The sequence below is a fragment of the Anoplopoma fimbria genome, chromosome 22 (genome assembly GCF_027596085.1).
Source record: "Anoplopoma fimbria isolate UVic2021 breed Golden Eagle Sablefish chromosome 22, Afim_UVic_2022, whole genome shotgun sequence".
NCBI classification, from domain to species: domain Eukaryota; kingdom Metazoa; phylum Chordata; class Actinopteri; order Perciformes; family Anoplopomatidae; genus Anoplopoma; species Anoplopoma fimbria.
The window spans coordinates 9,526,559-9,535,708 of NC_072470.1; the positions used below are offsets into that span (position 1 = coordinate 9,526,559).

Here is a 9,150-nt window from a genome sequence, read left to right on the forward strand (position 1 = left end):
ACTGAGTAGGTGGGCCTCGGAGGATTCTGGGTAGACAGGAAGTCTGGGATGAGCAGGTCCTGTGCTGACAGGAACACTGAAGGTGCTAATGAGTATTCCTTGTGGATAAATCAAGGAGACACTTTTTGTTTTCTCATTGTTAATGGAAATTAAAATCCTCTCAGATGCTGACGTGTGATTTGTTCAATCAACAGGACAAAGGAGGAAGAAAACAAGGGGGAGATTATAACGATGGGTGGCCTACTTTAAGAGGTCCACTCACTCCTCTTGCACCTGCTCAATCCCTATGTCTCTCATCCAATAAGCAGGTATGCCACACATAAACAAAAATACTTTATGCATGTGTATAGGTTATTATGAGAGTAATCATACTCTAAATAATTATAAAGAGTTATAACATGACACAATACATAAATTAACTCACAACAGTAGATATTATTGGCCAGATCTACAGGAGTTTAAAGGTGCATGTTGAGAAACAGGAGTTTGATGGGAAAAAAAGAGATGAGTCTTACCTTTATGGACACATGCCGATAGGAATGGTGGGAGATCAATGGCTGATTGCACATCCAGAGGGAACAGCACTATAACAGCTCCGTCAGCAGAGCAGGAGCTGCGCGTTAAGTTCTTCCCCGCAGAGCGTCGATGTGAGGCGCACAGTGGAGACACGTGTCAAGCCAGCGGATTACAGACCGGAAGTACGCTGGTTTGGACTTTCGAAATAAAGGCGTCGCGCCCGTGCTTTTTAGTTTGTAAAGGAAATAATATAGGATTGCAAAATATTTAAAAACTGACCAAAATCATTGTAAACATTTGACTGATTGTTAACACATCTTTAAAGTCATATTGACCAGATCTCTTTCAAAATAAAAGGCTGAATACTGAACAATTATGGGCTATCATGATATTTAATAAACTGCCAACAATTTTGAAGAAGAATAATAATCATTAACACCACTGTATATTCATAAATTGCAGAATAAAAGGCTAAATCCTGAGACATTGGTGGCATAATTGTATATGTTAGTTTGTTCTTGTTTGTTATATATATTAGGGATTTAAAATAATTTACAGACAAAGCCTATGAGGTCTAATGTATATGTTAAATACATTAGATGGAAGATTGTCTAAAAGGAATCTATATGTAAAAACGTAATAATGGGAAACTATTAATCGTTACCAACCAGACAACCACATGTGTAAAAAATCCAAAGGTCCAAAAAGATTTTTGTTTCAAATGTGCAGAAAGAGCACTGGGTCTGTCCTGATACTTTCAAGTATTTATTAGAGAAGGTAGTGGGAAGGCTATACAGACCTTTTTATATAATCATTGTGGGATACATATATCTTGTGGAAAATCATTATTCAAAAGCAACAATGAAATGAAAATGCCCTGAAATTTCCCAGACATTACGAACCCACACAGAGAATAATTTCCATGAGATACTGCTGATTGCTCTGTTTTTATGTGCAAACTAAAGTTTTTAATGTGGAAAAAGGAATTACATTCACCTTTCTAATTTTACTAATAAGCAATCATTTGTAAATATGCAGAAGCTCTTGAGTTAATAGGACTTTTATTTTTACATACATGACTGGAAGTGGTGAACTGTTGCAATGGCCATCTTGACGTCATTTCAATCTGTTATCTTTTACTTAAAAAAACCCAATTCTACTCTGCTTTATTTCTTAAACAGCCATAAGAGGAGACTAAGAAAGGGGGCGAAGGGGGGAGAAAAAGAGGAGGAGTGGGCTTCATGGGGAGGAGGATTAGTTAGAGCTTGAAACAACAGGTGTCACCTGTTAAAACTTATTATTTAATTAATTTATTAAATGTATTATTTATTTATTATTTTTTACGGCTAATAAATTATTCAAATGTGATATTATTATCCTTTTAATTTCCTTTTATATTCATTAATATGACAAAAATAAATAAAAATAAAGCGTCTTTCAACTGTATGCGAACATTCCATCAGCTGCCTTACGTAATACGTGCGTGCTACGTAATCGCGTCAACGGCGCCGCACGCCCCTCCCACGTCCCTCGCGTTCGTCTCCAATGGCAACCGAGTGCACTTCCGTCGCTTGTCAAGGATGGGTTCTCTGACTGAGGGTGAAATAGCACAGATAGCGAGGCAGCAGGTAGGCGGGTGTTGAACAGAACGTCGCGTTGTCATGGTAGCATTCAAATGCTGCCGGGAATTTGACAACACAAACTTAACAACACCCACACGTGACCCCCAAATTGGCCCCTAAAACTGGAGACTGGGGCCATTTATTATGACGTCACCCAGCTCCTCAAACTGTAGGCAATAATCAGATTATAATATTATACTCCACTATATTTATTTGTACTTCTGCAGGTTAATATACAGCACAATAATATGGCTTTATGTAATCTGGTGTTGTTTAAACTACACAATTGTATAAATTGAATTAGATAGACTTTGATGGGAAACTGTAGTGTCCAGATAACTAAGTAGACATAACCTTAAGAAACTAGAACACGACATACAAAATGAAGAAAAAGAAGCTGTGCTAATAAATACAGCACAAACCACCTCAGTAGCTTCTCTAATGATGCCCTTGTATCAGCAATAACAATGTGTGAATAGAGTGACTCATAAACAAGACAGAGGTGCAAGACACTTGAGTTGTGTGACAGATAAAAGCTTCCCCTTGAGCCGCCCCAGCACTAAAACATCACTGCATGAATAATACATCATTTGTTTTTGTGTCTGTGAAAGAGAGAGGCTGGCGTGCAGAGGCTCAGCCGCCACTTCTCTTGGCCCGAGTTCTGCGACGAGCGGCGGTGCTTCCATCAGGAGTTTGTGTACGACGTCGCCATGTTCGCCGCCGCCCGTGGCTTCCCCTGGCCCGCCGTGATCCGGGCAGCTGTTGTCGCCAGAGGCGTCTTCCCACAGCTGGACGGTCAGGGCAAACAGCAGTGTACTGTACGCAGGCCTTGAAGTTGTAACTTGTTGTAACTTCACCTGGAGGTCATGATCGATCAATGGCCTTTAACATGGCAGACACAGAGAGAGAGAGAGAGAGAGAGAGAGAGAGAGAGCTGTGTTCCCTGAGAGCTTTTAAAGTGCATCATTTAATCGCAATTGCAAAAAGTGTTGGAGTATCTAGCCTGTACTGTCAGAGAACTGCCTGGCAACACAAGTAACAAGTTACTGCCTCCCTGTGTGTCTTATTTAAACAGCATTTAAAGCCGCATAGCACAAATTTGTATTTTTTTTGCTGGGGTTTGGTTTCATAAACCTCTTCTCAGGCTTCTGGACTCCTATCCTTCAGGTCCCGATGTACCCGGACTGTTGTCCATGCTGAGAGACGCCCTGTCGGAGTGTTTGCCCAACCTCACCCCTGTCCACAGACATGAGCTCACCCGGTTCCTCACGGGCACCTGCGTCAACCGGCGGAGGCTTTTCCAGGCGGCGGTGGGAGCTGCTGACACGTCCGTCGCTCAGCTACACTTGGAGGTGCAGTTGCCTCCCACACCCTGTCCCCTAGCGCAGGTAATTAAGCCTTTGTAATGACTGACTACACATCTGCATTCAACACATATTATCATGCATCTAATGTAGCTGATGTTCATGTGCTGCAGGGCACAGATCTGCATGAGTGGGAGCAGCAGCGTCATCAAGCCAAGCCGAGCTGACGAAGATGTTGCGGCAGAAGGAGGAGGTCAAGGGTCACCCTGGCGGAGGTCATTTTTCCTGAGGGTGAGCAGCTGGACAAAGATGTACGACTCACAAAAAGACAAAAAAACCCAAGTGAAAGCATTTTGGAAAATCTTTCCAGCCCTGACTAGCAGCGTTTCTCTGAAGGATCTTTTGGGGTTATTTTGTGCAGCTTTGAGAGCCACAGAAAGGCCTGATGATGGGGGGGGGTGGGTCTGAACCGAGAGGGCCAACACTGGTCCTGTCGGCTTGCACGCAGAAGCACTAGCAAAGGCAAAGCTGCAGACTGAAGCGGGTAAAGCCAATTGGAGGAAAACACTGCATCGTTAAGTCATTTAATCTCCAGATGTATAACTCTGTTGCTTGTGGGTAATTGTCTTTTTGTCTTACTTCTTGCAATTTTCGGATATTCTTCATTGTCGAAGATGGAATCTTATCATCCCTTTGTGGGCTGCTGTACTGGACTTTAAAAACATTCATCGTCAGGTTAATTGTCAAATACAATGAGAATACACTTGTGATTGGTTGCTGGTTTCATTCAAGTATTTATTTGAAAAAAAGAAGTCATTTCGGTTTTGACAGAAAAGGCTGCAAAGAATAGCATTATAAATAACATACATATTTTAAAAAACCAAAACTAATGGACAGATCTAAGCCCTTAGAAGTACAGCTGGGAAACTGAAGAGCTTCATTTCCCCTCAGTGAACGAAAGGGACTGCTAACGCATTCGTTGATTCAACATTCATAAATATTCAGCGCAGAGGACGGCAGCTTCCGAACAGAGAGAAACACTAAAAATCCTACAAACAGAAATAAAACAACATAAATATTAAAAGCACCTACGGTAGTTCAAAGGTGAAGTAGCTTTCAGAAGCCATCATCGAACGAAAACACTTATTTTCATGTTAGGCAACTACGGTCCGAGCACCTTTAAAACTATCCCTACAGTACCACTAGCTAGGGTTACCGTTTTCTATAGTAACAGCAACCGAGGTAAAGCCTTTTGAGCGTTTATGCTTACAGTACATATTGGTGACCAGCTGGGAGTGCAGCTAGGGCTCAAAGCCAAACGGGTTTTTCAGGATGGCAGCTTTAAGGCAAGCGTCTAGCTGCTACAGATGACCGATGCATATACAGCAGGCTGGCAAAGTCATCTGAATACTCAGTTACATTAAATACATACAGTACATTCCAAGAGAGAGGACTCAACTCTCTTTAACAGTTCAGTAACGTGGTGATCCTACCCAGCATGCTCTTGCATCAGATTGGTTTCACACAAAAGCTGGATGGATTGACAAGAAGAGAGAAGACACAGAGAGATGAGATGGACGGATGAGGAGGTCTGGAATGGTTTCATGCCTCTGATATGGAGGGTCATATCTTATTTTCATTTGAATAATCTAAATCCTAATCCTAACCTGTCTGATTATTTTTTGTTGTAAGAGTGTAAGAGTGAAGGTTAAGCGTCCTCTTAAATCAGCTGTGTCACATTCACAGTCAAATAAAGCTTCGTATGGGGTTGCAAAAAAAAAAAAAAAAAAAAAATTGCTACCAAAAGGCTCAGTAGGCTTGTGCGAGCTGGTTGCCCGTAGCGATGTGAGTCAGCATGGTCCGAACCAGCTCGGAGAGGTCGTACTCGTGCTTCCAGCCCCAGTCCCGCCTCGCTGCACCGTCCTCCAACGCCATCGGCCAGCCGTCCGCTGAAAGGGGGGAGATTTGTAAACTCTGATAGAAGTTGTTATGTCATAGTTGAGATATCTTTATACCCAGCGATCTCACCTATGGCTTGCCGGACCGGGTCCACGTTGTAGATGACCTTGAGGTCAGGCAGGGCTTTCTGTATCTCCAGGATGAGGTCGTGCGGTGTAAAACTCGTGGCGTTGATGTTGTAGGTGCGGCTGCTCAGGGACTCCGCGGGAGCCTCCAGGACCTCCAGAGTCGCCCTGAGACAGTCGTCTGGACGGGGAGGAGGTGAAGAAGAAGGGAGGGCAGAGTAAGAGGTGAGGATGGGTGAGAAAACAATAAATTAATAGATGAAGGGCAAAGAGATGGCTTACAGCATGAATATAATTTGGGAAAGTTTAAAAAAACAAACTGGCATTACCAATGTACATCATAGGAAGCCGTGTGTCACTGCGCAGGTTGCACTCAAAAAAACCTGTCTTCATAGCTGCGTGGAAGATCTGGACCGCGTAGTCTGGGTGATGGAAAAACAGATCACGATTAAGAACAGCAACACCAGAGCGCAGTATATCTCCCCTGTTTAATCCAGACACACTGCAACAGCCTGTTCACCCTCCTCATCCTTAGGTAGGTTACACCTCAAACACCTCCTCCTCTGACCCTGCTCACCTGTGGTTCCTCCTCCAGGCTGGGAGTCGGCCGAGATGATTCCGGGATACCTGAGACAGCGGAAATCCAGCCCATACCTGTGGTGGTAGTACTGACAAAGAGGCGAACGCAAAAAGCTTTTAAAAAAAACACCTTGTGGTAAAAATGCAGGAACTTATTTAGAAATTGTCTCTTTTGTGTGTCTGGCTCCGGTTTCGCGTCTCACCTCACCCATCAGCTCCGCGTGGACCTTGGACACGCCGTAGATGGTGCGCGGCCTCTGCACGCACAGCTCGGGGGTGGGGTCCCGGGGCGAGGACGGCCCGAAGGCACCGATCGTGCTGGGGACAAACAGACGTAGACCATGTTCGGTTGCTATGTCTAATATGTTATGGAGACCTACGAAGAGAGAGAGGCTGCGCATAAGTGTCCGCGTTAGGACGGCTCTAAATGCTGCTACAACGTAGTGTTAGAATCTGTAATAAGGCGTCTTGTGTTCTGTTTTATCAAAGTACATGCATGTACCTGTAATGTTGACCTCTTTGGCCAGCGCAACGTTGCTCTCCCCCACAGCGGACAGCACAGCTGAGTAGTGAACCAGCCAGCTGATGTTGTTGTTCACCACGATCTCCCTGAGGTTCTTATAGTCCAGGATGTCGGAGAAGATGAACGGACCTGCGGAGGACACACGTGCGAGAAAAGTTAGGACAGTCTGCGGACACTTTTATACAAAGTTTTAAATCTACTTGGCCCAAATTATAACAGAACAGGTAGCGGAATTCCACAGAGTAGGAACACACCATTATGGTAGACATGGTTGGGGGGTTTCCTGATGTCAGACAGGATCACGTTGTTTTTCCCGAATCGTCTCCTGAGGGTTAAACATCGACATGGTCACAGGTGACAAAATGGTAACTGAAGAGAAGACTGGTGGCACTTTGATTTCTTCTCGTCGCCTTGCCGCAACCCTTCATTGGAACAATTTGCAGCTCAAGCGCAAACACAAAACAATAACGCCAACTTTCCAAATAGATAAACGTTTGAAATCGGAGTTTATCTTCACACTCCTTACCTCAGCAACTTGGCGAGCCCGACCCCTAGCTGACCAAGCCCTCCTTTAACGATAAAAAGCAGAGGAAAGGTAGACCGTGTTTGACTAAAGATTATAGAAAGGAAACTTTAAGAAGAGATAGATTAATTCCCCCAAAAAACAAACATGTAATGACAGATCTTGACCAACCAGTGATGAGGATTTTGGGGTGATCGATATCAGTGCAGGGCGGTGGATGAGTTTTCCCAAAGTGTCGTGAGGATGAGCTGATACCTCGTACTGCCGAGATCAATCCCTCAATGCTGCACTGGGGACTGCTCCCAGCATGCTTTACTGCGCCCCTCAGCAACTGCATCACCAGCATCGCACACCTTCTGCAGACAAGAGCGTGCAATTAACAGCAACAATGACAGGTTTCCCTTTGATATAATGCACCTACCATGATATAATGCACCGTGATGTGACTTTACAACAGTAAAGTCACATCACTATTACTTAACGCGCTTGTGTTGTCAGGGATTTAGGTCACTGAGCTTAAAGCACGAGGTAGTCTCGTGCTACACAGTGTGAACTTTTCTAATTAAATACACATCCACGTTTTCATAATAAGTACTAAGACTTTATTATTTAATCTGCTCATTTTGTGTGATCATAGTTGTTTCTTTCCTCTCTCTCAGACTGGTTCTCTGTTTTTTGTTGTTTCATCTTGGGGTTTTAAGTAGTCTTTTGTATTTAATAAGTGGGACCAGACTGTGTAAATGTAGTCTAGTATAATCCAAACCCCTATCTAAGATTAGCTCCTTACAGCCATCTGCTGCTGACTTGGTCTACATATAGACCCCTTCATATGTACTCCAGACCACCCTTCATCATATGGGGGCAGTCACATTAACGTGGCCAAATCCGAAAAACAACTTCGACCTGTACAGTTACAAAATAATGTAATACAGCCAGTTAATAGTAATAATAATGGATTTTATTTATATAGCACACTTTAAAATACAAAGAAATCTCAAGGTGCTGCACAGGGTAAAACAATCACAATAATCAAATATAATAATAAAACGCTAAAAACAAACAAAAAAAAGTGAATAATAAATGAATTAATTTAATCATAATGAAATCTAAGAATATCTATTAAAACTGAACAACCACCCAAACACAAGCAATCTAAACTGTCTAGTTAGTAGCCCTGTAATTGCTATTACGTGTATGTTATAAAGCAATAGTTACGTATTATGCTTTTTCAACGTCATGCATTACATGACACATATTCATTATATGTTCAGTTAAGAAACAGGTGACTTTTTGTATTTACGACTCCGACGTGACCTTCTTGCCGTAAACTGCACTGCACCTGTTTTTTTTAGGTTTTTTTAAACACCAACGTGGCTCCCTCCATTGTCTGACCGGTCGCTACGCAGTGTGACTTCATAGTGAAGATGACCACGTGGCCAGACCGACGTCATCGCCAGCGTGACGTCATCGCCCCTCCCCCCCTGCTGAACGTTCGATAACGGGTAACGCTAGCCTAGCTATCATCAGAGTGGACGGTCTGACGTGAACTCTAGCTCGCTGAAGCTGAGCCGAGCCGGCTGTGTGCGGTTGCATAACAGATTATATACAAACGATAGTACAATGACATTAATTTCTTACTTTAATGTGATTCGGGGGGGAATGAAAAGACGACTTGGAACTCCTTCACCCAGCCAGTGTTTGTGTTGAAACAAGCGAATAGTCGCGTGGCTGTGCAGAACGTTCCTTCGCACTGTGATTGGCTTACAGCTCGAGAGGCTTGGCTCCAGAGCCGGCCCACATCAGATACAACCTTCCGGTTATGTCTTTCAAAATAAAGTCCGTATTTTCAAAATAAAAGCTGACCCTTTTATCTGAAGGAAATGGTTACAAAACGAACTTCCTGTGCTCCAGTTGTAATCTGGTTTGTGCTCTTCTTCTCCTGTTGTTTCAGAAAGGAGATGCACTTATGACTTCTGGTGACTAGTAGTTCTCTTGAATACCTATGTTGAATACACTTATTATTATATAAATTATTATTGTGTCCAGTGATTAAAAGTGG

The 9,150-nt window shown here is 43.2% G+C and overlaps 2 protein-coding genes across 3 annotated transcripts; one reads left to right on the forward strand and one right to left on the reverse strand.

Moving 5' to 3' along the window:
- The first annotated feature begins 2,060 nt into the window (after window positions 1-2,060).
- Window positions 2,061-3,669, forward strand: c22h8orf74 (chromosome 22 C8orf74 homolog). Its single transcript, XM_054623457.1, has 4 exons — window positions 2,061-2,144; window positions 2,750-2,933; window positions 3,306-3,526; window positions 3,616-3,669. Exons 1-4 carry the CDS (start codon window positions 2,097-2,099, stop codon window positions 3,667-3,669), a joined length of 507 nt encoding a protein of 168 aa, XP_054479432.1. The 5' UTR covers window positions 2,061-2,096.
- A 555-nt stretch (window positions 3,670-4,224) lies between these two features.
- Window positions 4,225-8,802, reverse strand: LOC129111871 (L-threonine 3-dehydrogenase, mitochondrial-like). Of its 2 annotated transcripts, none has more exons than XM_054624012.1 (10): window positions 8,730-8,802; window positions 7,263-7,447; window positions 7,095-7,137; window positions 6,823-6,893; window positions 6,548-6,697; window positions 6,249-6,421; window positions 6,044-6,134; window positions 5,796-5,888; window positions 5,471-5,647; window positions 4,225-5,391 (listed from the first exon to the last, which is right to left on the reverse strand). In XM_054624012.1, the coding sequence occupies exons 2-10, from the start codon at window positions 7,435-7,437 to the stop codon at window positions 5,252-5,254; spliced, it is 1,113 nt and encodes a 370-aa protein (XP_054479987.1). In that variant the 5' UTR covers window positions 7,438-7,447; window positions 8,730-8,802; the 3' UTR covers window positions 4,225-5,251. The 2 variants fall into 2 exon arrangements, with proteins under 2 accessions (XP_054479987.1, XP_054479988.1); XM_054624013.1 differs by having other exon boundaries at window positions 7,263-7,444; window positions 8,730-8,778.
- Between the last annotated feature and the right edge of the window lie 348 nt (window positions 8,803-9,150).

Excerpts from the sequence above, each read along its gene's own strand:
- c22h8orf74 (XM_054623457.1), top strand. The coding sequence starts at position 2,097 with ATGGGTTCTCTGACTGAGGGTGAAATAGCACAGATAGCGAGGCAGCAG. Across the intron at positions 2,934-3,305 it reads CGTCTTCCCACAGCTGGACG|GTCCCGATGTACCCGGACTG; the intron begins GTCAGGGCAAAC and ends CCTATCCTTCAG. Across the intron at positions 3,527-3,615 it reads CACCCTGTCCCCTAGCGCAG|GGCACAGATCTGCATGAGTG; the intron begins GTAATTAAGCCT and ends CATGTGCTGCAG.
- LOC129111871 (XM_054624012.1), bottom strand. The coding sequence starts at position 7,437 with ATGCTGGTGATGCAGTTGCTGAGGGGCGCAGTAAAGCATGCTGGGAGC. Across the intron at positions 6,698-6,822 it reads CAACCATGTCTACCATAATG|GTCCGTTCATCTTCTCCGAC; the intron begins GTGTGTTCCTAC and ends TGTCCTCCGCAG. Across the intron at positions 5,889-6,043 it reads GCCTGGAGGAGGAACCACAG|ACTACGCGGTCCAGATCTTC; the intron begins GTGAGCAGGGTC and ends TCCATCACCCAG.